The 26164-nt window shown below is 39.6% G+C and overlaps 1 protein-coding gene across 1 annotated transcript in view; it reads right to left on the bottom strand.

The window, feature by feature from the left end:
• dnah9 (dynein, axonemal, heavy chain 9) overlaps positions 1-26164 on the bottom strand; it is a 129381-nt gene that overhangs the window by 40982 nt on the left and 62235 nt on the right. The window contains exons 39-54 of the mRNA XM_073828970.1: positions 24658-24823; positions 24254-24356; positions 22299-22538; positions 18575-18736; positions 17953-18149; positions 16931-17093; positions 16451-16574; positions 15615-15757; positions 12161-12322; positions 11595-11828; positions 5949-6209; positions 3707-4132; positions 3339-3458; positions 1429-1617; positions 996-1231; positions 781-903 (exon numbers count right to left, since the gene is read on the bottom strand). Coding sequence (XP_073685071.1) covers positions 781-903; positions 996-1231; positions 1429-1617; positions 3339-3458; positions 3707-4132; positions 5949-6209; positions 11595-11828; positions 12161-12322; positions 15615-15757; positions 16451-16574; positions 16931-17093; positions 17953-18149; positions 18575-18736; positions 22299-22538; positions 24254-24356; positions 24658-24823 — 3049 coding nt within the window. The remainder of the gene's footprint in view (positions 1-780; positions 904-995; positions 1232-1428; positions 1618-3338; positions 3459-3706; positions 4133-5948; positions 6210-11594; positions 11829-12160; positions 12323-15614; positions 15758-16450; positions 16575-16930; positions 17094-17952; positions 18150-18574; positions 18737-22298; positions 22539-24253; positions 24357-24657; positions 24824-26164) is intronic.

Genomic DNA, 26164 nt, shown 5'->3' with positions numbered 1-26164 from the left:
AAACTAGGCCAAGCGGCAGATTTCCAACATGGTAATGATCCTAAACACACCACCAAGATGACAACTGTCTTACTGAGGAAGCTGAAGGTGAAGGTGATGGGGTGGCCAAGTATGTCTCAAGACCTGAACCCTATTAAGCGCCTGTGGGGCATCCTCAAGTGGAAGGTGGAGAAGCACCATGTGTCTAACGTCCAGCAGCTCTGTGAGGAGTGGAAGAGGTTCCCAGCAACAACCTGTGCAGCTCTGGTCAATTCCATGCCCAGGATGATAAAGGCAGTGCCAGATAACAATGGTGCTAACACAATATGACACTTTTGACTAAGTTCACTTAGGGTGCACTCACTTTTTGTTGCCAGCTATTTTGACAATAATGGCTGTATGTTGAGTAATTTTCAGGGGACAGTAAATCTATACTGCTTTACAAGCTGCACATTGACTACTCTAAAATACATCCAAGTTTTATTTCTATAGTATTATCCCATGAGAAGATATACTAAAATGGTTGCTGTATTGTGAGGGTGTCCTCACTTTTTGTGAAATAATGTATATAATTAACTAATGCATAATTTGCATATTTTTTAAATATAATTTCAGAAAACTTCTACTATAAATCAGTTTATCTTAATGTACTGTGATTAATCAGCTGAGTTAATATGGTACTATCTATTAATATTTCGCCCATACTCACCGTGATGTTTGGCCTTAATAAAATAATTGTATAGATGTTTTCACCATTATTAATAATAAACATGACTAACAACTGCATTTAAACAATCTCACCGTCCTTTCTTTATGGTTTCGCGTCCGAGTAGCGGACCGAGCACTGGATCCACCGCCTCCTCCAAATTCTCAATGAGGACGACTTCACCTACAGATAACGCTCTCTCGATGGAGTCCAGATATCTGCATTAACACACACATGGAGTAAAGCAGACATCAGTAATGAATCAGGTTAAGCAGATATGGTGTCTATGCAGACGTAAGGCTTGTTTTACCCTCTCTGCCCGATCCTGATGATCCGCAGGTCTTCTCCGTATTTGTTTTTGATCCATTTGATTCCCTGCAGCTGCGGATCCACCATAAGTGGCCATCGCTCGCAGCTGGTGAGGATGGTGGCGTTCTCAGTCGACATCCGGTCCGCCGGCAGACCTTCGTTCTGCCAGGCGGCAATGTCAGCATCGTCCGTCATCATGGTCAGTGGGTCCAGACCCGGAGTCACCGGGATCGGCACCTGCGGGAAGAGCAATGACACTCACCCAATCACCTCACAATAACATGACACTGATTAACAGAGGAATAAATTATGCGTTAGATTTCAAATGTAAGCAAGACTGGCCTTAATCAGACACATTTAAATTATTATTCCGTTCATCTTAAACATCATAAAATCGTTTTTAGCATAGCCGGCGGGTTGAGATGTTGACAGACCTTAAGCTGGCTCAGGTACGGCCTCCAGCTGTTGTCCATCAGCTCCAGGCGGTAACGTTTGGTGAAATAACCCAGATAGGAGATGAATGCAGTGATGAGGAGCACGTCTCCACACAGAGTGCTCTCCTGAAGCCTGAAGCTCTTCACCGCCTCGGCCCAGCGCACATTCTCCGACGCCAGACCTCCAACCTAAACACACAAATCCATGAGTCTGACAATATTATTCAAAACACTAAGTATTAATAATAAGTATTCAATTAAATGCTGTGTCGTGAGCTGTTTCTATTATTCAGAAACTTAAAACTTAGAATCACAGTAATTCTAGCAATTCCTGAACAGTTAAACTGCCCACTGTTCTTCAGAAAAATCCTTCAGGTCCCATAAATTCAGTGGTTTATCAGCATTTTTGTGTAGGGACTGAGGGACTCATATGCAACTATTACAGAAAGTTCAAATGCTTACTCGAGCAGGGGGTGAAAACTTTTTGAATTCGAAGATCAGGGTAAATGTATCTTATTTTGTCTTCTAGGGAACATGTATCTTCTGTAGCTTCTGAAGGGCATATTTAGGCAAAATAACAAAAATGTACACGTCCTCATTTCGATCAAAAGTTTACACCCCTGGCTCTTAATGCATGTTTTTTCCTTTTGGAGCATCAGTGAGCGTTTGAACCTTCTGTAATTGTTGCACATAAGTCTCTCAGTTGCCCTCAGTGTGTAGGGTTCAAATACACAAAAATGCTGAAAAACCACAGAATTTGTAGGACCTAAAGGAGGACCTAAAGGAGGAACAGCGGGCAATTTTACTGTTCAGGACAAAAAAGGGACTCATGAACAACTGTCACTAAACCAACAAACCAACCAACCAACCAAAAAAAAAAAAAAAAAAAACAGCTGTGGATTATTTAGGTATCAACACAGATTAAGAATCAAGTGTATGTAATTTTTTATCATTTTTATAAAATCAGCTATTATTTTCTCTTGTGGACTATATATTAATGTATTTTATGTGAAATAACTAATATGTATATAAAACAACTTTAAATTACTAGTTTCATAAATTTTACCATTATTTTTTATTTGGTGTAATTTGCATTTCATCTCATTTGCAGTGCTTTATGGGATTGTAGTTTGTAATGTTGTGATCCTCCTTGTCGCTTGTTGGTTTGTTTGGTTGTTTGGTTCATGTCTTACAATGGTTTAAGCAAGGCTTTTAAATCCCTATGGGAAAAAACAAATACGAAAAATACTTCTGGAATCAGTGCCACTGACAAAGTGAACAGCACTAATGGAGTTTAATATAAAGTTCAACCTTTTGGTTTCCAGCCCAGATCTTTAAAGGTGCTGTATGTAATTATTTTGATGCTAAAACTATTTCTCTTATTTCTAGTTTACACTTGAAATAACCATTCTTTATTGATTTCCTCGAGTGTAAAGCCTGTGGCGTTTTTAACACTGCTGTGTTTGCTTGAACAGCAACAACTTATTCTGAAAACCGACATTATTTGTGTGATTCTGTCTGCTGCCGGCAGTGGTGTGGAAATGACACACTTGACCTTTCACCCTTGGTCAACACCAAAACCCGCACACATGTTCAGGTCACTGCCAGATCACTGCTGTACAACGCACAATTATTCCTGGATCAAACAATCATTGTAATGAATAACTCCAGCCGGTGCGCTTCAGGCAAAGCTAGCGCTGCTGCACGTGTTTGTTTGTGTGATTTCCTGCTGACTTAGTATTGCTGCACGCTTAAATGGACAGCATAAATGACTTATTCTGGGGGTTTGCTGCATTTTAATTAATATTCAGGATTTTTTCTGTTTCGCTGGCTCATCTATTTTTTTCTTAATTAAGACAGGAAGCAGCAGCTCTGGGTTTAATGTGGTGTTGATGCGTTCGGAGACTCACTAGGCGGTTGGCGAGAGCGATGGTGCGCGCCGTGGTCTCAGCCTCCTGTTGGCACCGCAGCTTGTCTGCTGTGGCTTTCTCAAACTTCGCCGTCAGCTTCGCCAAGTTCTCATTAAGTTGCTGTCAGGGGAACAACACAGACAGAGGATGTCATAAGACAAAACAGGGGTAATGAAGTTTTAATCACAAGCTACTTAAAAAAATGAAAGCATATCTGCAAAAACTAAAGGTGATACAAACAAACAAACAAATAAATAAATAAATAGGGACATCGATTTTTATCTACATCAATATTTTAGGTCACATATATGCAATAAAGTAATCAGAGTAATCAGAACATGTAACATGGAATGTACAAAACTACTTACATTAATTTTTGCCTTGATGACAGAGAGTTTCTCCTGCGCAGCAGCGAGTTCTGCGTTGGCTTTGCTCAGGGCTTGTCTCTTAGGCTCGACCTCACAGTAAACCTCATAAAACGTCACAATGTTGATGACCCAAGAGCAGAGGCCGGCCGCCGCATTGGATTTGGCTGCTATCAGCTCAGGCTTGAAGTCTGGGTCCTGCAGGTACGGCTGGATGGCCTTGAGACAGTTCTCGTGGATGTCTTCCTTTTTGAAATTGATCAAGGAGTCGAGGAAAGCATCCACCTTAGCCATCATCACTTTAGCGGCCTTCCAGCTGCGGTCCTTGGGAACGCGCCCACCGGGGGCACAGAGGACCATCACAGCGGCTGTGACATTTGTTACGGCGGCTACAGGAGAGCCAAAAGATTTTAGCTCCGTCAGATTGTTCTAAAAAACAAGAAGAGTCAAAACAAGCTTTACATTCAGCATACATGCCCTCTATATGTACAGTGGCATGCAAAAGCTTGCAGAATCTGTGAATAATTGTAACAAAATAAGAGAGATCATACATTATATATATATATATATATATATATATATAGTAAGGGAAACTATTTGATCCCCTACTGATTTTGTACGTTTGTCCACTGACAAAGAAATCATGAGTCTATAATTTTAATGGTAGGTTTATTTGAACAGTGAGAGACAGAATAACAACAAAATCCAGAGCAACGCATTTCAAAAAATTATAAATCAATTTGCTTTTTAATGAGTGAAAAAAGTATTTGATCCCCTATCAATCAGCAAGATTTCTGGCTCTCAGATGTCTTTTATACAGGTAATAAACTGAGATTAGGAGCTCTCTCTTATAGGGAGTGCTCCTAATCTCAGCTTGTTACCTGTATGAAAGACACCTGTCCACAGAAGCAATCAATCAATCAGATTCCAAACTCTCCATCATGGCCAAGACCAAAGAGCTGTCCAAGGATGTCAGGGACAAGATTGTAGACCTACACAAGGCTGTTTTTCTGCTAATGGGACAGGACAACTGCACCGGATCAAAAGGACGATGCACAGGGCCATGTACCATCAAATCTTGGGTGAGAACCAGCATGACAATGACCTAACACACATGGCCAAGGCAACAAAGGAGTGGCTCAAGAAGAAGAACATTAAGATTCTGCAGTGGCCTAGCCAGTCTCCAGACCTTAATTCCATAGAAAATCTGTGGAGGGAGCTGAAGGTTCGAGTTGCCAAACGTCAGCCTCAAAACCTTAATGACTTGGAGAGGATCTACAAAGAGGAGTGGGACAAAATCCCTCCTGAGATGTGTACAAACCTGGTGGCCAACTACAAGAAATGTCTGACCTTTGTGATTGCCAACAAGGGTTTTGCCACCAAGTACTAAGTCATGTTTTGCGAAGGGGTCAAATACTTATTTCACTCATTAAAATGCAAATCAATTTATAACTTTTTTGAAATGCGTTTTTATGAATTTCTTTTTTTTTTTTTATTCAGTCTCTGACTGTTCAAATAATCCTACCATTAAAATCATACTGTTCATTTCTTTGTTGTGGTTCTTTTACGTGGGCAAACATACAAAATCATCAGGGGATAAATTTTTTTTTTCCTCACTATATATATACAGGGGTTGGACAATGAAACTGAAACACTGGCCAATTTAATGTTGGAGGTTTCATGGCTATATTTTTGCAGCCTGGTGGCCAATCTTCACTGATTGCACATTCCACCAGTAAGAACAGGTGTGAACGTTGACTATGTGCACCCAATGGTTCAGACATTGTACTCTGAAGGTGGTACCATGTATCAGGATGATAATGCACCAGTACACACAGCAAGACAGGTGACAGAGTGGTCTGATGAACAAGAAAAGTGAAGTTGGATATCTCCCATGGCATGCATAGTCACCAGATCTGAATATTATTGTGCCACTTTGGGGTGTTTTGGAGGAGCGAGTTAGATAACATTTTCCTACACCAGAATCATATAGTGACCTGACCCCTGATCTGCAAGAGGAGAATGGCTCAAAATGCCTTTGGCAGCTGTGCAGGACTTGTATATGACAATTCCAAAGACGAAATGCTCTATTGGCCAAAAAAAGGAGGCCCAACACCATACTAACTGTGGTCTAAAACCAGGTGTTTCAGTTTCATTGTCCAACCCCTGTATATATATATACACAGTATATATACAGTATATGTGAATACATTGTTAATAATGCACATGTATGGTGAAATCGGACCTTGTTGAGAGTGTTTAGAGCCTCTTGTGCCGCTATGAGCGCGGGTTCGGCTTTAGCTAGGTCCTCCTCACAGTCTCTTTGTTTGCGTGTCACCTCCACAGCGATGCAAGCCACTTTCTGCTCCTCTTCATCAGCCACCGCCTTCTCCCGCGCCACCTTCTCTGTCTCCACACCCACAACCTGGATCAGTTTATCCGCGCTCTCGTTCTTCAGCTTCAGCTCCACTTCCTGTGCCGCCAGCTTGGCCTTAAGATCGTCCACCTAAGAGAAAGAAAAACACAACACTGAGACACATACACTATATTGCCAATTGACCAAAATAAAAGAGAAATCATATAAAATTATTTGGTTTTTCAGCATTTTTGTGTATTTCGGCCCTTTCCAACAATGACTGTATGATTTTGAGATCCATCTTTTCACATTGAGGACAACTGAGGGACTCATATGCAACTATTACAGATGGTTCAAATGCTCATTGATGCTTCAGAAGGAAACACGACGCATTAAGAGCTGGGGGTAAAAAAAATGTTGACACTGAAGATCAGTTTAAATTTTACTTATTTTGTCTTCTGGAAAACATGTAAGTATCTTCTATAGCTTCTAAAAGACACTACCAAATGAAAAAATATGATATTTAGGCAAAATAAGAAAAATTTACACATCTTCATTCTGTTCAAAAGTTTACACCCCTGGCTCTTAATGCATAATTTTTCCTTAGAGCATCAGTGAGCGTTTGAAGCTTCTGTAATATTTGCATTGCATTGTAATAATCCCTCAGTTGTCCTCAGTGTAAAAAGGTGGATCTCAAAATCATATGTGAAATATCTTAATCAAGTCAGTACTAAATAAAAAAAACATGTTTTTTTTTTTAAATTAACATTTTGCAGATTCTGCAAGGTGTATGTAAACTTTTGACCTCAATATATATACACACACACAACACACAAGATTTTTCAAGTCTGAGGAAAAATCATCAGAAATGTTCACTTTTGTTCAAGCATGTTGCCAAATAACATGTACTTTAAACATACTTTGTCAATGACAGGGAATGTAAGATGTTTTAAGTGGTGTAAAAATACTGTTCATGATACCTAATGTATTAACTAATGTGTAACCTATAGAACCTCATTATAAAGTGCCATCATAATATTATATGCGCTGTATTTATTCCCTATTAAATTTAGTTCAGGAAGCTAATGAACTTGCAGTTATCAGCTAATTGCATCAGCAGTTGTTCTGAATAACAGCATATTTGTTTTTGTTCTAGTCTCATTGTTAAATCATATTAGTGATGTTATCAGAGAAATGAGCGTTCAAAGTTTTAATTGATAAATGACAATCACTCGATTGTGAAGATGTACTGTTCACAGAGATATGAGGGATGAGCATTTTTAATAAACTATTTCTGTTTTCACACGTCACAATGCGTTCAGCTACTGGCACTTATTCAAACAAAGTCCAACTGGGAGAGAGAGAAAACTGGGCGAAATACGCAATTAGCTGAAAACTGTTGTCAGACGCAATCCGAAGCAACGTGGCTGGTGAAGCAAACAAACAGTCAAATACGGCTGTTCTACAGCAATCCCAAACTCCTCTCGAATCTGCTTCCTTTCTCCAGCCTCCAAATGAGCTGATTAGCCTTAAGAAAACGAGACGTCAGGGATGAACTGCCCTCGGGTAGCAAAACCCTACAATACCCACAAAATCAAGTTGCTATCATGTGGGTAATTAAACTGATGAATAGGAGGTAAAGACGACGGAGGACTAATTGCCCAGAAAGCACAGTCAGACAGCGCTCTTACAGCTCTTGGTGGAAGTTTCTCCCTCTCTGCTCCTCAAACTACATGAAACGCCTATAATGATCCTCTTCAGTCAGAGAGAGCAGATCGTCTTCACAAGCTCACATCAAAGAGCACAAGCCTAATATTGCATTGTTAAAATATCGTAAATCATCTTAAAAGAGACCATTTGAGATGAAAAGACGAAAGAACTCTTAGATAATAGACGATTGAGTCCAATGCACAGTTATCATCTCCATAAAGATGGACTGATCTCCATCAACTGAAGGTTACATCATAAACGTGCTTATTGTGAGCAAAGAAAAACAGCGCAGATTCTCATTTAGACATGAAACGCTTAATGAGTGGCTATAAAATGAATAAAACCACCTCTACACCCCCAAATGTGGGCAGGGACCAACTAGCTTGAATTGATATCCGCTCTCTGCTAATTACATGATACGGGGTCCCACCTCAATAAAGCAGCCTGGAACAGCACCAATAAACTTTCTGCCTCATTAACAGCTACTTTTAATTTTGATTTCTAGCCAGGCCGGCTCTCCTCTCATCGCTAATGTAAAGAGGTTATGCTGGTGGGTGTTGATGGCTAACATCACAATCGGATGTATCTCACCTATGTGTGAATTGTGATTTTACATTTTCCCCTCCCGTCGCTAGCAAGCTCAATCTCAGTGCACAAATGAGCTTTCTGATAGCTTGTTCCACTGAAGGGTGGAGGGACGAGGATGAAGCGCTGAAGCCATTACCTGCGCGTTCGAGCAGGTCTGCCCTGGTGGGATTAATGCGTCAGAAAGCATAAAGCGGCTCAAACAGAAGGACACGACAGATAAGTCATAATGTCTGAGTCATAATAATTAGCACAGTGTAGCCGAGAACACAATTATGGCTAATGAGGAGATTTGCTGAAGAAAATGTGAACCGTGTCACTCATGCAAAAGTCACCGGCATGTTGCTAGGCTGTTGTGGCTGGTTGCCAAGGTGTTGCTATGTGGTTGCTAGTCTCTATGATAGTCTGAGGCCAGAAAACCTTCACTAAATCTTTACTACTATTTTCATCTGTTTTTTTTTAATTATTATTATTTCTGAATATTCCTGAAAAGACATTCTCATTGTTTAAGGTTGGAAGAAAATATGTTTAAGTTAATATATTTAAGTAGGATAGCCTTACACATTTTTTACATTTTGTTATGTTGCTTCCTTATGTTAAACTACTTTAAATACCTTTTTTTACCACATCAATCTAGGGTTTGAAAATTTTTAAAAATAAAAAACTTAAATGATTCCATTGCATAAGTATTCATACCCATACCTGGGACAGTTGAAATTTAGCTCAGGAGCATTCATATTGCTTGTAGATGTTACTACACTTTGAGTGAAGTTAACATGTGGTAAATTCAACTGAATGGGTATGATTTGGAAAGGCACACAAGTATTAATAAAATGTCTAACAAAATGCATAGAGTAAAAACCAAGCCCTGAGGTATAATAAAAAAATAAAAATAAAAATAAAAAACATGTGTAGAGATCAGAGACAGGACTGCATCAAGCTACACATCTGGGGAAGAGTTTAGAAAAAATTCTACTGCATTGAAGGTTCACAGATGCATGTAGTCTCTGTTACCCTTAATGGAAGAAGTTTGAAACAGCCAGGACTCTTCCTAGAGCTGGCCTCCTGGCCAAACTGAGTAATCGATGGATAAGTGCTTTGGTTAGAGTGGTGACCAAGAACCTGATGGTCAGTCTAGTTGAGCTCCATGATCATATGTGGAGATGTGAGAAACTTACAGAAGAACAAATATCACTGCAACACTTCACTGATCTGGGCTTTATGGTGGTATGGCAAGAACTAGTCCTGTTCTCAGTAAGGATATATGAAAACATACTTGGAATTAGCAAAAAAGCACCTAAAGGACCCTCAGACTGTGAGAAACAAGATTCTGTGGTCTGGTGAACCTTAATTCCAAGCATCATGTTTGAAGGAAACCAGGCACTGCTCATCACCTGCAGAGTACCATCACAAAAATAAAGTGTGCTGGTAGCAGCTTCATGCTGTGGGCCTGTTTTTCAGCAGCAGGGACTGAGGGACTCGTCAGAGTAGAAGTAAAGCTCAATATATTGAGATAGTCTTGACAATACAGAGCATTCAGAACCTCAGACTGGGCAGAATGTTCACCTTCCAACAGGGCAATGACTCTAAGCACACAACAAGAGTGGCTTATAGGCAACTCTGTTAATGTCCTTGAGTGGCACAGCCAGAGCCTGGGCTTGAACGCAATCAAATATTTGTGGAGAAACCTGTCTGCCAGCCCCCATTCAAGCTGACAGAGCTTGAGAGGTGAAGAGGTGAGGCGAAGAATGGCAGATAATTGCCAAATGTTGCACCATACCCAAAAAGACTTGAGGCTGTAAAGGTAAGTACTGAGTTAAGGCTATGAATACTTACGCAATGCACTTCAGTTTTTTTGTTTTTAATAAATTACGAAGCTGAAACAATTCTGTTTTTGCTTTGTCATTATGGTGCATGGAGTATAGATTGATGTAGAAAAAAAAATAAATAAAGGGGTATGAATACTTTTGCACTGTAAATTTATATATTTATTTATTTTGTTTGTCTTACATATTATATTATAATAGTAGCTACATACAGTGTTTTTATCTTAATTTAATAATGTTATTAATCCTCATGTTGTGTTCCAATCGTTTAAAAAAAAGGAAAGGATTTTCTTTTTTCTTGAAAAATAAAAAAATCATTAAAAATTCATTTTTCATTATTTTTTTTTCCTACCATGTTACACTTGTGCTGTTTCAGGTTAAAAAAAGACTGGGCTACAAAAATTACTTATAAATTAGCACAGGTTTTGTTTCTTTTTGGAACTGATTGATCGTAGGCTTCATTGATCTGAGTTTATGCTCTTTGGTTTTTGAATGAATATTGACAAGATTATCCACAAATACTGCTTTTTTTCACTCAAAAACTGAAGTCTTTTGAGGCTTACGATCAATCAGTTTCAAAAAGAAATGCAAAACCGAAGATAACTGAAAGAAAACAAGCTGAAATCTGCTATACTCAGGGTTATGGGATCAAATCCTTAATAGTATGTTTGAGTAACAGTAGTAGTAATCTCACCTTACAAGCTAAAATTATACAGTAGACTGTAAAACCACATAACTTGAAAAGAATGACATTTTCCTAACATAATAATCATAGATCAATAAAAGAAGTCAGCGGGCTGTTCGGGTGATGTTTTGACAGACCTGCTCCATTAACAGAGTCAAGAGAATGACAGGGACTGCACTACGTTTGCTGGGAAGAAAAACACTTAAAGCCCATCCTACGCCGCTCGCATTTAAAACACCAGCATAAACTGCATCAGACTCCTACTGGCTCCTTACGTGAGGCGCATGTGTTTCATTTACATTCAAGAGGACCTATTAATGAAGAATATGTGTGCTGACCACAAAAAACATAAATTAGCTAATGGTGCATAAATTTATGGAATGGAAATGAATCTTATAGCAGAGCTGCAAGCACTCACTCTAATGCTTTTAATGCTCATCCCGCTTTACCTTCTGGAATATAATTATTCTTAACCGTTTCACCTACACTCTACAATTATTATGTAAAAAAAATAAATAATAATAAATAAAAGTGTTTAATTGTTTTAAGGAAAGCGGTGAAAGAGCATCTAGTTCAGTGGAGGCAGCCAAATAGCCGTAAATGCCAGTGAGTCATTAGATATTTATCTTGTCATTTATTATGCTGTGTTGAACGAGTAACTCTGGGTTTATAATTAATCAGCATCACATGATGAGGACCTGATTTTAAACAGGTGAAGAGGAGACGCACCTGAGCCGTCGTGCTGTTGAGCTTCTCCAAGCCGTTTTCCAGTCGCTCCATCTTGGAGGTCAGATCTTTCCTCTTAAGCGCCAACAGGTTCCCGTACAGCTTGATCTGCTCCAGGAAGGACTTGGGCGTGGTGTAGTTGTACCGCCGTTCGTTGGCCAGGTAGTCTTTTGAGGTCTTGTTCACACTCACATGTACGTAGGCCATGAATTTACTCACCGAGTCCTTTACCTCTGGCTAGATCAGTGGAAAAATGCAGTTCATACATGAAATATAATTACCAGAATATTGCCGGAAATGTCATACTACTAGGTCGTCACAGTCATTTCATTTCCCCCTGAAATATAATGCAGAAACTGACTGCACAGTGCTTGGCCAATCTAATTATGTTCTTCATGACTTCAGGCACCTAAGGAAAAAAAATGCATTACATGGCATTGAGACGCATTACTGCAGTAAAAGAGGTGTGTCTGTCTAACCAGCTGAGACCTTCAGTGCTTTGAATTGAGGAAATCATGATAAAACCATTTGAGGAAGATGTACTATTTCTGAATTAATGGGCATCTCACCTGGATGTGCTCAATGTCCTGCAGGAACCTCAGGCTGACCGACTCCAGCGCCTCCTGTGGCCACTCGTGGAACCAGTCGATGGCAGTGCAGTTGACCACCGCGGGAAACTTCCTGCTGCGCACCCTGAGCTTACTGCCCACCGGCGAGAAACACAGCGCCACCTGTAGGAAAAACATCAGTGTGATGGTCAAATACAGGAAAGCCTGTCAGCTGTAGTTGGTTGGTGGTTTAATATTACGCTAGCTTCCTTGGCTATTGTGATGGTAGCAAGGTATATACTGTAGAATAAAAAGCAATTTAAAGGGATAGTTCACCCAAAAATGAAAATTTGATGTTTATCTGCTTACCCCCAGGGCATCCAAGATGTAGGTGACTTTGTTTCCTCAGCAGAACACAAACGAAGATTTTTAACAAAAACCAGTGCAGTCTGCCAGCCAAATAATAGAGGTGGATGGGCACCAAACCTTTAAAAGTAAACAAAAACATGCACAGACAAATCCAAATTACACCCTGCGGCTCGTGACGATACATTGATGTCCTAAGACACGAAACGGTCGGTTTTTGTGAGAAACTGAACAGTATTTATATCATTTTTTACCTCTGATACACAGCCACGTCCATCTGTCCTGAGCACGAGCTTTGCATCCGGCTCGTGACATGTGCACGCGCTCTGGCGTAGTATACGCAAACGACGTCAGGGGAAATCGGTTAAAAGTCCCGGATGAGTTTGCGCAAGCAAATGTAATCTTTTAGCTTTAAATCGGTTTGAACAATCAGGATAAGTGCAAGTAATTACCATTTTGAATAGCCGCTATACCCACAGTCTGTGTGCACTGTTTAAACAATGAGTGTCGTATACACGCGACAGATCGCTTCCGGCGTTTGCGTATACCACGCCAGAGCGCGTTCACATGTAACGATCCGAAAGCTAAACTCGTGCTCAGGAGAGATGGACGTGGCTGTGTATCAAAGGTAAAAAAAATTATATAAATACTGTTCAGTTTCTCACAAAAAACGATTGTTTCGTGTCTTAGGACATCAGTGTATCGTCATGAGCCGCAGGGTGTAATTTGGATTTGTCTGTGTATGTTTTTCTTTCCTCTAAAGATTTGGTAACCATTGACTGCCATTATTTGACTGACAGACTGCACCGGTTTTTGTTAAAAATCTTCGTTTGTGTTCTGCTGAGGAAACAAAGTCACCTACATCTTGGATGCCCTGGGGGTAAGCAAATAAACATCAAATTATCATTATTGGGTGAACTACCCCTTTAAGGTAAAAACTGAAATGGATTCAGGGTTAACTGATAAATGTCTGTTAACATATTTCTAGAGAGGCTTGGAGTATTAAAAAGCAAGTACAGGTGTCTTGAGACGTGATTTTAAACAGTTTCTTAAATGTGAAGTGCATGGTGCAACAGAGCGCAAGAGTCAGTTGTGGAAGAAAAACTCTCCATAGGGAAATTGATTTTTTTTAAAAGACAGACCTGTTTTAGTTCTTAGGCTGTTAATCGATTGCATATCCTGTTGATGAATCCGTTAATTTAACTTATTTTTAAAATAGCTGTGTTTAAAAACTTCATTATTGTATAAAAATCCATGGGAGCTCTTTAGCGTTACCTACTCCCATGAAGCACCACAAATGAAGTACTCAAGTCGGTATGTAAATATTTTTATATATATGCATATTTTACAATACTAATAACCTTTTTAATATGATGCTGTTTGCACTGCTTCATGGGATTGTAGTTCTTTTCCTCACTGAAGCTGTTAAGTTTACAGTCTTTTTGTCCAATTTCCGAATACATTTTTGCTTCAAATCAAAGTCTGTAATGTTGTGATCTTCCTTGGTTGATTTGTTCATGGCTTTTAATGCTTTAATAAAGACTCTTTTTTTAAATCCATATGGGAAAAACAAATAGGAAATATACTTTAAAAGCCAGCACCACTGAAAATGAGGGTGGCAATAATGCACTGTATAAGCAAAAAAATGGTCAAAGTCAACAGTCGAGATCATGTTTACGTAGGAAAACAATTCAAAAACAAGTATAGATTGTTGTAAAAAGGCTCCTAAAAGGGGTTACTGTACTCACTACGTAAACACACATCAACACAAAACACACATGCACCCCCTCCATTCATCCACTACCCACACATCTATCCATTCATACGTGCGTCCATCCACCCATCCATCATCCATTCATTCGTCCACCCATCTATACATCTGTCCACCCATCTATCCATCCATTCATCTGTCCACCCATTAATCCATCTGTCTGTCCATCCACCCATCCATCCATCTGTACATCCATCTATCAATCTGTCAATCCAACCGTCCACCTGTTTATCCATCCATCCATCCACCCATCAATTCATCTGTCCACCCATCATCCATCTGTCCATCCATTCACCCATCCATCATTCATCCATCCGTACATCCATCTATTCATCCATCTGTCTATCCATCCATCCACCCATCCATTTAATCATCTGTCCATCCATCCATCCACCCGTCTATCATCCATTCATCCGCCCATCCATCCATCTGCCCATGCATCCTTCCAGCCATACATCTGTCCACCCATCCATTCATTCATCTGTCCACCCACCCATCCATCTGTCCTTGCATCCATACACTCACCCATTCATTCTTCCATCCATATATCTGTCCACCCATCTCTCCATCCATCCGTCCATCTACCCATCCACCTGTCCATAATCCATCCATCCATCCATCCATCCATCCATCCATCCATCCATCCACCCAGCCATCTATCCATCCATCCACATGTCTATTATCTATTAATCTGCCCATCCATCTGTCCATTCACCCATCCATACACCTGTCTGTCCACCCATCCATCCATCCACCCATCTATCCATCCACCTGTCTATCATCTATTCATCTGCCCATCCATCTGTCCATTCACCCATCCATACACCTGTCCACCCATCCATCCATACATCTGCCCACCATCCATACACCCACCCAGCCATCCTTCCATCCATCCATCCATCTGTCCACCCACCCATCATCCATTCATCCATCCATCTGTCCACCCATCTATCCATCTACCCACCCAATCCCTCCATCTATCCATCCATCCATCCACCCACCCACTCACCCAATCCCTCCATCCATCCTTCCATCCATCTGTCCACCCATCTATCCATCTACCCACCCAATACCTCCATCTATCCATCCATCCATCCACCCACTCACCCAATCCCTCCATCCATCCATCTGTCCGTCCATTCATTCATCCATCTATCTATCCATCCGTTCAACAGAACCAAGCCTCGGACAAGCCGTCTTTCTGTTTGTGTTGATCTAGTCATTTACGGGAGCTGAGACTAGTCATTGTGTGAAGCATTACAGAGGCAGTTCGGAGCCTAATCTTTCTCACAGGCTGTGGGAGTATAAAGGCTTCATGAATCACTCCTGCTCACGCACTTTGAGTTGCCTGCGGACACGGTCGATGAAGAACTTCCAGCAGTTCTCCCTGGTGTCCATCAGACCCTGACCACGCACTTCATTCCTTAGAGAACCGATGATGTTCTCCACCTCATCATCAGGGAACAGGTCTGGGATTTCACCTGTGATGAAGATAAAATGATGATGGACACAGAGCAGTCAGACAGATGGTGTCACCATCTGAGAGTGTGACATCAGTCTTACAATGGAATAATATACAGCGCTGTGAAAGATGGAAACAGCCAACGGCATTAGAAATATATCATAGACCATAGAAAAATAATACAGCACTCTGAAAAATGACAATAGGCCATGATTTAGGCTCTAGTAAATATAACTAAAACAATTATACTTCAAACTTAGAAATTACTTAAATGGGTGATTTGAATTAGCAAAATTACCAAATTACCAAATATTGATATCTGTGGACATGTAGATCCAAAATGTTTAAAGAAAGTTTAGTAAAAATAATTATAATTATGTTTTCCACACAGTTTTATACTGTAATTGTTTACTAAAATGAAATCTAAATCTATTAAATGCTTTCTAAATAACATACAGAAAGGCTATTGGAGCAGTGAACATTTTGAATCGATTTCTTGAAACAATGATTCAGAGAAATGAATAAAAACCTACTGTTGACTCAATCTCTGAACTCCTTCAAGGAAGGACTGTGAAATCAGTCTAATGACTCAGTCTTATATTTCTTTCATATTCCGGGCCATATCATCACAAAAATACCTCATGCATATCATCTGGCAGAGAAAGCGAGCTCTACATGATGCCAGTGGGCGCAGACACACAGCAAAGCTTACCAGATGCTAAAAGGTCGTTCACCAACACAAGGAACTTCTCATCTGCGACCTGGGCATCTGTCATGAGGAGAACCGTGCCAATATTCTTCACGCCAGCTTTAATGTACAATGCGCCCAAATCGCTCTAAAAATACACAAAACAACAGTCACACGTCATGAGCTCCTCTACCGGAACAGTCCCAGCAGAAAGCTAAGAGATGAAACATATTACAGGCATGAAGGCTGATAAGCTCTGCAATCTCATATTGTGCTCAAGAGCTCCTCTGGTAATTGCTAATTATTCCATTATTTTTCAGACTTTCGCAGGGCAGAGTGTGAATTTGAGGCGAGGTGATTTATACTCCAGCGAGGAGCATTAAAATGAATATTTGATAGGGCAAATAGCAAGCGTTTTCAGTGGAGAGTCAATGTGATTCAGAGCAATGGAAGCCGCTCTGCAAGCATGCTTTGTTTTGGTTCAGACTAATAAACGGAGCGAACCTTGAGATCAGGGATGCCGTATCCTTTCTTTAGCGTGATCTGAAAGACCTCCAGGGAGCTGATGAACGCCGCCAGCCTGGTCAGGCTCTGCTTCCCGCTACCGCCCACCCCGACCAGCAGACCGTTTCCCCGCGGAGACTCCAGGATCCGATTGATACGGCAGCTGAAGCAGGAAAGACGAGGGTCAGAAGGGTTAAGAAGACTAAATAGAGTCATGCGGAGGAAGAATCAAACTTCATCCTGCTGAGTAATGCCTAACTCCATGAAAAGTGTTTGTCCTGAAAAATCAACAATACTGGTATACAAATGGACAGTATTATATAGTATGTTTATAAATGCTGATAAATACATTGCAGGACAATTCAATATGCTAAAACACTTATTTTACTCAGCTCACTAAAATCCTGAAAGTGGATTTGTTTATTAATTATTGACATGCTGACAGTAGGGTTGGGAATCGGCACAAAAGCCAAATATCACCAGTGATTTGCTCCGGATGTGCAAAACTGCATGTGCATCATTGAAATATCAATTAGCTAGTAGGTTTCTAGTCTAAATAATATTTATTTTATTTTATTTTTTACATTATCACAGTTTGCCTAACTCTAAGAGAATAATCATGGGATTCATAATAATTAATTTATTCTATTGACATCCCTAGTTTTTAACAGTATGAATCAAAATTAATGTGCGTTTATAAAATGATGACAGTAAACACAAAATTAAGTCTTGAAAAAGCATTGCTAGTGGTGGACGCTCTAAAACGGTGCAAGACGTGCAAAAGAGATCTATCTAAATGTGTTTGGGTGAGAGTTAAAAAAAAAAAATTTACAGATACTTAATAACTTTTGATAAGTTGATACCAAACTTGCTAACTTTTCTCAGAGGGATTTAGGATGTCTAGCTATCTAGTCCACTATCGTAACTAATCGTAAACTGTTTTCTGGTATAAGTTGCACAGTCTAAAGTGGGGCCCAGATGTTCGTTCATTCATCAGCAGAGGCTCATTCTGGCTCTCTTACATATGAGACATGGCATCCTCGAACAGAACAAGGTTCAGAGCTGCATTGACTTCATTGTAGCCGTCAAGAGCTTCCAGCAGGGTCTTGTTCAGGCTCCCCCAGGACTGAACCGGCATGTATTTGGGTTCACCGATGCCCGTGGCGAAATGGCAGTACATATTCATGACCCTGGTCTCCTCTAGGGTTTCCTCCATATCCTGGTGAGAATAAAAAGCAGCTTTAAAACTCCATGAAATATTAAATATTGCTGCTGCCTCGGGAAGGAGCTCAGGTAAATCAAATGATCGCCACCTTTAGAATTCATAGCGGTCGGAGACCTTTCTCTCTCCAAAACCAACAGAAATTGGTGTATTTCATTTGTTGCTCTGGCTTGTTACCCATACACGTATGTGTATGTGAGGTGATTAGATGTTGGTTTAAAGGCGAGCACAGGTAAAGAAGGAAAGTGCTATTTTTCTCATTCACTTTCCTGCAGAGCATTGGCTCATAAGCCTCAGGAGGAGCGGGGCCGTGGAGAGAAAAACAGCAGAAATCATTTTTTTCCCAATTTGCTGGACTGGCAGGGTTTTGCTCTGATTAGCATTGGCCTTTAATGACTCTCTCCAGTCAAACAAACTCTCACCTCATAGAACTTTTTCACCGTGTCAGACTGCAGCTTGTCAAAGATGTCGAAATCTTTATCCTCCACCATTTTGTCGCGGTAAACCCGGTTGGACTCGTGAAGGTAAATTTTCACCAGGTCCTGAGGAGTCTTCAGACACTCGCTGGTGCAGAAGAGGATGCCCTGAAATCAAACAGACAACATGTTTTTACAGGCATTTCAAATGCAAACTACTCCCTAACATTTTGGTTTGCATCTCAGTGGCAAATCAATAAAACAAAAAAGCATTGTGCAGATATAATTACAATTCAACAGAGGAAGATGCTCAAAAACACTGAACTGCTGGAGTGTAAAGAGAAAAGTATAAACCATTGATTTTTGAACACTGGTGATTTTGGGAAATAACTACATCTGATCCATCTAAGACGGCATATCGCACCACTTTGAACTCTTCAGTCATCTAAAGAGACTAAGAGGGATTTCATCCACCAGAACAGGCGTTTTTAAATTTCATCATTATAACATCCTTTGTGTCAATCTACTACACTACAGTGCTACAGGTCTGTAAAAGTAAGCGAAATACTATCATCAATTTCCAAAATAAGAAGATTGATCAAAAAATTGAACCGGGAACTCCGGGTAAGACCAGTAGTCATCCTGAATGCTCGGATGGATCCCTTAAAGCATCAGCTTGTGTGTTCCAGAACTCAAATTTATATTGATTAACCATCAGAAGGAAGGACAAACAGCCTCTCGACTGTTCCGGCCCAAAGTCCATCGCTCCAAAGAGTGTCTGACACTGGATTTACAGCTAGCATCTGTCTGATTTCTCCTCAGCTTTCAATTCTGACACTCTGGAGCTTCTCTGACTTTGCTACAGCTCTTCATCACTGGAAAATGAACACACCGCATTGAGATGCTTTCTTCCTCTGCTAAAGCTGAATGAAACCTCTCAAAATTTAATCAGACTAACAATTAATAAAACTGCAATAAACATGTCTATAGATTATTGAATCCTAATGTACTATCCAGCAACCCTGTTAGCCCATATATGAAAATGTATCATTATTTCAATATATTTCATCAATTATGCACACTTATGGTGCTGTGGACGACATACAGAATATAAACGACATTAACACACACACTTTACACATCTTCAATAATTAATATTTTTTTCTGAACCACATTTCCACATGTAAAATTAGATTGTGCGGTTACAAGGGAAATATAAGAATATATATATATATATATATATATATATATATATATATATATATATATATATTCTTATTTTGCCTAAATATCTTTTTTTTTCATTTAGTACTGCGCTTCAGAAGCTACAAAAGATACTTACATGTTTCCCAGAAGACAAAAAAAGTTAAACTGACCCTGTCCTTGATCTTTAAATTCAAAATTGTTCACCTCCCTGGCTCTTAGTGCACAATTTTTACTTCTGGAGCATTAGAGAGCATTTGAACCTTCTATAATAGTTTCAGATGAGTCCCTCAGTTGTCCTCAGTGTGAAAAGATGGATCTTGAAATCATACAGCCATTGTCGGAAAGGGTTCAAATACACACAAATGCTGAAAAACCAAAGAATTTGTGGGACCTTAAGGATTTTTCTGAAGAACAGTGGAAAGTTTAACTGTTCAGGACAAACAAGGGACTCGTGAACAACTATCACTAAACAAAAAAAAAAACACAGCTGTGGATCATTTAGGTAACAACACAGTATTAAGAATCAAGTGTATGTAAACTTTTGAACTGGGTAGTTTTTATAAATTCAACTATTATTTTCTCTTGTGGACTATATGTAAACATCTATGTGAAATATCCTATTCAGGTCAGTACTAAATAAAAAATAAAATGCATTGTGTATAATCCCTCTTATTTTGGTAAAATAATTAACAGGTGTATGTAAACCTCGACTGTATATACTTATTATATTTTTAAATGTTTTATCAGTTTTTATGACTTAAAGTCTGGGTTAAAATCCATACACAGAAGGCTTTAAAATAATGATAATAAAAAAGAAATTATAATATAAAAAATAAATGATCAAAGGAAGTTTTTTAGACAAGACATTCTTTGCTAACAAGACATTCATACAACAAACATTTTCTAAAAAGTCCATTGATTAATAATATTTAAAATTAAACAAAACACCCAAATTCAAATAAATGAATTCAATTCAAACATATAATCTAAAGCTGTAAATACTCCCCTACAGCTGGATATGCTGCTGCTGTATTCATTATTCTGCACTGCAGCTCTGCAGTGAATCTCAGTCACACACGCGGCTCTTCAGATGCCATTTCCACAGCGATGTGCCTCCTTTGAAAACAAATAAATCAAACCGATGGCCCATCGCTGCTCAGCACGAAACAGGTCCACTCACGGCCGGACCTCGCCTGAGGAACTCTGTTCTGATGACATACGACGGTGTTTCCCATCCAGTCCTCAACAGAGGCTAATTATCTAAACATTTCTTCACACCCAGGCTATAAATTAATGACTTCACGTCAATCACCACACTGAAATGAAGTGCCTACCGGCAGCATCTGAAAAAAGAAAACTTTTCCAATGAACTTCATTGAAATGGGAAACTTTTTCTTGGCTGTGGGGCGAACAGGCTGCCTTTTAATTTTTTCTAAAGAGTTCACAAAAACAAATTGGATACGATTGTGCCTTTGGGTCCCTCTTGGTGTAACAGGAGACTTTTAATACCGCGTATCGCCAACCAATTAAAGCGGTCCGAGAAAAAGCAATCGCCGCCGTCTCGACTCAACGGAAACACCGAACGTGCAGTCAAGACAGATAAAAAAAAGAGCCACAGATGAAGCCTTATGGAAAACTCGGAGGGAACGTGTCATGAGATCCACCGTGAGGAAGTGGTGTGTCTCTGTCCTCCGGCAGCTGAACTGTGAGCTGAATTAGTAAGGCAGAACTAAGGGCCGCACTTCAAATGTTCCTTCAGCTGCGTCTCATCTGCTCCTTTCTCCCGCTCTCATTTCGCTTCATTACTCCGACTGCACCCACAACAATGAGTGGAGCTTCAGAGGCTATTCTCTTCTTTTCCAGCTTTCATCATCGCTAAAGCGAGGAAACGGGGCTCAGTAAAGCCGTTTTAAAACAATGAAATCCAAAGGCCGTTTGTCTAATCCAGCACAATAACAAGAACTGGGACAGCAGAGCTGCACTTAAAAGGTGGACAAGCTGAACTGTTTATGCATCTGGATAATGATGTTGACTCTCTTAACAAGGTTGAGAATGGAGTGGATTTAAATATGACCACAAGCGTGCCTGCTAGTTTAAAAAAAACAAACATGAAAATCCATTTTATGCATTAATTAAAAGTCATTTTATGCATTTGTCAGAATGTGCACATGAAAAGAATCCATGGGTGAGTTAATTATTAATTTTTGACTGCAAAGAGAAACACATCAGAAGCTAATGGGTGGCTTCCTGACAGCGCTGTTTTCATGACCTGTTCTAGAGTTAATCAATCTGCATCTCATCTCAAAGTGTTGGACAGAAATTACTCACACTGTTTTCTATCAAACTTAGAGTTCATTATGAGGCAATCATATAAATGCAATATTAGACATAGACTGGATTATAAAACTTTCACCAGCTGAAAAGACGGAACAGCGGTAAGTCATTTCCTCGCACTGATTGCTGGAATTAATGGTTTATTAGCGAAAGATCACTATTGGACTCTGCTGGAGTGGATTCAGAGTACCTGGAATATGTTGGAGAGGTCTCGCAGGTTGAAGATGTAGTGGAACTTAATGGCAGTGGGCAGGAAGGTTGTGGTGATGCGCTGATGGAAAGCCAAGGCCAGCTGGACCAGCTGAGAGCAGCTCTTCTGCAGAACGGCTGCGAATCCTTCACCACGCACATGCTGACTTAAGATGCTACAGTAGATGGTGTTCAGAGCATCCACACCAGGAAACGATAGTGCAAACACCGAGAAGTGCCTCTGAAATAAATTGTTCAAAAGATTTACATTAAACCACACACTTCTGTTTCGTTAGCACACATCTACAAAATACAATTACACACTGTATCATATTTCATTATCAACATTCTTCAAAATATTGTCTTTTGTGCTCAAGAAGAAAGACACTCATAGAGTTTTGGAACAACTTGGGGGTGAGTAAATTACATTTTTGGGTAAAATGAGGGTGCCCCCAAGTTTGAACTTCTAAAATACAGTTTAAACTCAGCTAGGGTATGTCGAAAAACTCCCATCTCGTTTTCTTCTTCAACTTCAAAATCGTCCTACATCACTGCAGAAGTACTGACCCAGCGTTTACAAAGTTAACATACAAAGAAGATCCTTTAGAAAAAAAGTAAAACAGTGTTGTAGGACCATTTTGAGGTTGAAGGAGAAAACGAGATGGGAGTTTTTCGACATACCCTAACTGCGCATCGCAGAGACGAGACAAGCATTTGAGGTTAAAAAGTATATAAATTCTCAGTTTGTTTCGAAAATAACCGATTGTTTCGCTAGATAAGACCCTTCTTCCTCGGATGAGATCTTTTAGAGCCCTTTGAAGCTGCATTTAAATGCATTTTGGAAGTTCAAACTTGGGGGTACCATACATGTTCACTATATGTAGAAAAATCTCCTCAAAAAACATAATTTCTTTACAACTGAAGAAAGAAAGACACGAACATCTTGGATAACAAGGGGGTGAGTACATTATCTGTAAATCTTTGTTCTGAAAGTGAACTAATCCTTTGATATATCAAGAGAGATTTTTGCTATTGCAGAAGTTAGAGATCCATCCGTGCTGGATATATAGGTCCAGGTTGCTAAAGACCCGAATATGTAATAATGACAAAACATTCATGCATTTAAGGGTTAAACAGAGTGTTCGCGGGGGGGGGGACAGAAAATAGCCTATTACTTCTAAATTATGTTTTTTGATGTGAAAATCTTGATAAAAAGTGGATATAAGTGGACTTCAGAGAACAGTACAAAATGAAAAAGGCAGTTCATGACCATTTTAATAAACCAATTAAAATGACAAGTGAAATATTTTTGGGAAAACAAATTTAAAGGTTGAAAAAAGCCAGTATTAATTTAAAAACAAAACAGAAAAACGATGTGCATGTGTACTGTTATTCCCTACATTATGAGGACCAAATGTCCCCACAAGTATACTAATATCAGCAAATTTGGACCTTGTTTTGTGAATCTAAAAATGCAGAAAGTTTCCTGTGAGGGATAGCTTTAGGGCAAAGGATAGAAAATACAGTTTGCATGGTAGAAAAACCATTACAGCTATGGAATGTACCCACAAAAAATGGAAGGTCCACTAGTTAAAAAGGATTATAAATAAGCACAAACCTGTTTTTTATTTAAATCTAGTGTTCTGCACATGTTTCTGTGATGGGTAAGTTTAGAAGTAGGGGTAGGTGAAAGAAAATGAGATTAACCTGATGAAAAATCAATGGAAGTCTATGCAATGTCCTCACTAAGATAGCGAAACAAATGTGTGTGTGTGTGTGTGTGTGTGTGTGTGTGTGTGTGTGTGTGTGTGTGTGTGTGTGTGTGTGTGTGTGTGTGTGTGTGTGTGTGTGTGTATGTGTGTGTGTGTGTGTGTGTGTGTGTGTGTGTGTGTGTGTGGTAGCAGCGGGCACTGTGTCAGACAGTGGTTTGCTGTTGAATCTCTCTGATATCAGTACCTGCAGGCGAGGGTTGATGGTGAAGCTCCCGGCCGTCGGGTTCATGCAGGACACGTACTGCACATTGTGGATCTCCTTCAGCTGCAGCTTGCTCCTGTCGTACCTGCGAGGACACGGCGTTCGTCAGTCACACACAAACACGTTCTGTATGCATGGCGCGTCTGCGCTAAAGCCACTGCGGCTCACAGATATACTGCCTTCAGCTGTTCTCAGCTCATCTCAGATCTAACAGACACACCAGAGACTCCGCAAACCAACATATTTCACCTGCTGTGATGGCCCTGCAACCGGATCATCTGAACCAATACATGCTGGTTAACATTATAAAATGTAACCAAAGCCATCATAACAAGTGTGTTTGAATGAGAGCTCTATACATCTATGTGATAAATGACGGTCAGTACCAGTGGTGGTAGTCCATGTGTTGGCGGATCAGTGTGTGCGGCTGCACCGTCCCGTACGTGTCCACCTCCGGCATGTTCATGTCGTCGATGAAGTAGACGAGGCGCTTGCTGCCTGGAGGCCCGTAGTTCCTCCCTGCCTTCTTCTCCAAGGGTTTCTCTAAAACAGCTGCAGGGAAGATGCTTATTTCTCAAATGCTTTGTGAGCACAGATTTAACAAACACAATTACATGAAGTTAATGACTTCATAGACAAGTCTCATCAACGTGAAACGCAGAGAAGTGAAGAAACTTAACAAGAAAACTAAAAAAAAGATGCCACTTTTCATGAAGAGGGTTTGACTAGATAAGTATTATACAACAGTATTACAGTTAAGGTCAAAAGTTTACATCCCCTTTTCAGAATCTGTAAATTGTTAATTATTTTTACAAAATAAAAGGGATCATACAAAATCCATGTTATTGTTTATTTAGGTTATATAATCCACAAGAGAAAATAATAGTACAACATACAAGTTCAAAAATGACCCTGTTCAAAAGTTTACATCCCCTTGATTCTTTAGTGATAGTTATTCATGAGTCTCTTGTTTGTCCTGAACAGTTAAACTGCCTGCTGTTCTTCATAAAAAATCCTTCAGGTCCCACAAATTCTTTAGTTTTCCAGCATTTTTGTGTATTCGAACCCTCTCCAACAATGACTATATGATTTTGAGATTTTTTACATTGAGGACAACTGAGGGACTCATATGCAACTATTATAGAAGGTTCAAATAGCTCACTGATGCACCTCAAGGAAAAAAACACGCATTAAAGGGGGGGGGGGGGGGTTAACTTATTTTGTCTTCTGGCAAACATGTAACTGTCTTCTGTAGCCTCTGAAGGGCAGTACTAAATGAAAAAAAAAATGATATTTAGGCAAAATTAGAAAAATGTACACATCTCCATTCTGTTCAAAAGTTTTCACCTCCTGGCTTTTAATGCATGGTTTTTCCTTCTAGAGCATCAGTGAGCATTTGAACCTTCTGTAATAGTTGCATACAAATCCCTCAGTTGTCCTCAGTGCAAAAAGATTGATCTCAAAATCATACAGTCATTGTTTGAAAGGGTTCAAATACACAAAAATGCTGGAAAACCAAAGAATTTGTGAGACCAGTTTAACTGTTCAGGACAAACAAGGGACTCATGAACAACTATCCCTAAAACAACAAACAAACAGATATGGATCATTCAGGTAAGAACACAGTATTAGAAATCAAGGGGATGTAAACTTTTGAATAGGGTCATTTTTATAAAAGTATTATTATAAAACTATTATTTTCTCTTGTGGACTATTTGAAACATGTTTTATGTCTTACTCAGGTCAGTACTAAATAAAACAATAACATGCATTTTGTACGATCCCTCTTATTTTGGTAAAATAATTAACAATTAGCAGATTCTGAAAGGGGGATGTAAACTTTGAACCTCAATGTCTGTATAAAACTATTTCTGACCTGTAATATATCTGTTG

The sequence above is a fragment of the Garra rufa genome, chromosome 22, assembly GCF_049309525.1.
Source record: "Garra rufa chromosome 22, GarRuf1.0, whole genome shotgun sequence".
Taxonomy (NCBI): Eukaryota; Metazoa; Chordata; class Actinopteri; order Cypriniformes; family Cyprinidae; genus Garra; species Garra rufa.
Note: the sequence above shows the minus strand (reverse complement) of the source record. Positions and strands in the feature narration are given on the sequence as shown.